General features: G+C 60.2%; 1 protein-coding gene across 1 annotated transcript; it reads left to right on the top strand.

Annotated features, from left to right (window-relative positions):
• Positions 1 to 407: 407 nt before the first annotated feature.
• On the top strand, positions 408 to 1,160 carry BBK36DRAFT_1164135 (hypothetical protein; the record flags this gene model as incomplete). The annotated part of the gene is made up of 1 exon (XM_024894618.1): positions 408 to 1,160. A coding segment is annotated over one exon (753 nt), but the record flags the coding sequence as incomplete, so codon positions are not given.
• Between the last annotated feature and the right edge of the window lie 8 nt (positions 1,161 to 1,168).

Raw genomic sequence — 1,168 nt, 5'->3', positions numbered from 1 at the left:
CTGAATCGCCCCGTCCAGATTCCTGTCCTGAGCGCCGCCGCTCTCGCCAGTTCTTCGTCGCCGCCGAATCCGCCGCCGCGCCAGCCAGGAGCTGACCCCAAGAAGCAGGCGCTTACCGCAAGGCCTGGATGGTTGATCAAGTTTGGACATTGCCTCATCAGTCATCATCGTCTAGAAGCGGAAGAGCCCTCTCTCGAGTCCTGGCTATCGGCCGGTGATCGAAATTGTCCGTCCTCTCGCCGAGCGATACTCTTGTCTGAAGCTGCTGCTTCTGTCCGACCCACGTCCCCAGCCCAACTCTTCTTCCTACGAGCCCTCGATCGCCATCCCCCTCCTTCCATCCGAGCCGAATATCTACAAACACAAAATCTATCCACAAGATAGAGACAAGCCACAAGAAAAGCAAAATGAACTCATTGTCCCCCATAAACACCTCGGGCGGCATGTCGGCGGCGTCCTCAACCGGCGGCAGTGTCTCGCCTCGTCAGGCGCCGAGCCCCAAGAACGTCGCATTTGAGCTGCTGTTCCTCGAATCGCCTCAATACCGTGCGCGCCTGCCCATGCGAGTCCAGATCTACCCTCATGACACCACGGACTCGATTGTCACAACCGTCAAGAACTTTTACGGCTTGTACTCGGGCCCGCCCGGGTCAAAAGGCGTCAGCTTCGAGGACGAGCTTGGCAACACCCTGATTGCGCGATATGAAAATTTCCGCAACAACATGGTTGTCTACGTCCGAGTCATCGAAGAGGCTCCCGGCGCCGCCCTGGAGTCGCATCGCTATCGCGGCCTTCACATGGGCGCCGACTCCTACTACGGCGGCGATGCCTACGCCCTGCCCCAGCGCTTCGGCCCTGACATGGCCCGCTCCAATTCCACATCACCACGCCGCCGCAGCCCTTCGCCCAACGTGTCGCGGGGACGCAGAAGCGACTCGACCAGCTCCAATGGCAAAAAGGGTCGCTCTCGCTCCACCAAGAGCCGAGCGCTTCAGGGCCACGCTGATGCCTACGACGAAAGCATGAATGGCTACAGCAGCGGCGACGGCGCCCCGAGCACCACGTCTGCCCGGACCAAGGAGCAGCTCGGAACCACCGACATCAGTGTCGAGAACATTGTCGAGGGCGGCCGACGAAAGAGGGCCAAGTTTGAGAGCTCTGTAAGTCT

The sequence above is a fragment of the Trichoderma citrinoviride genome (assembly GCF_003025115.1).
Source record: "Trichoderma citrinoviride strain TUCIM 6016 unplaced genomic scaffold BBK36scaffold_453, whole genome shotgun sequence".
Taxonomy (NCBI): Eukaryota; Fungi; Ascomycota; class Sordariomycetes; order Hypocreales; family Hypocreaceae; genus Trichoderma; species Trichoderma citrinoviride.
This window is presented reverse-complemented; position numbering and strand designations above follow the sequence as displayed.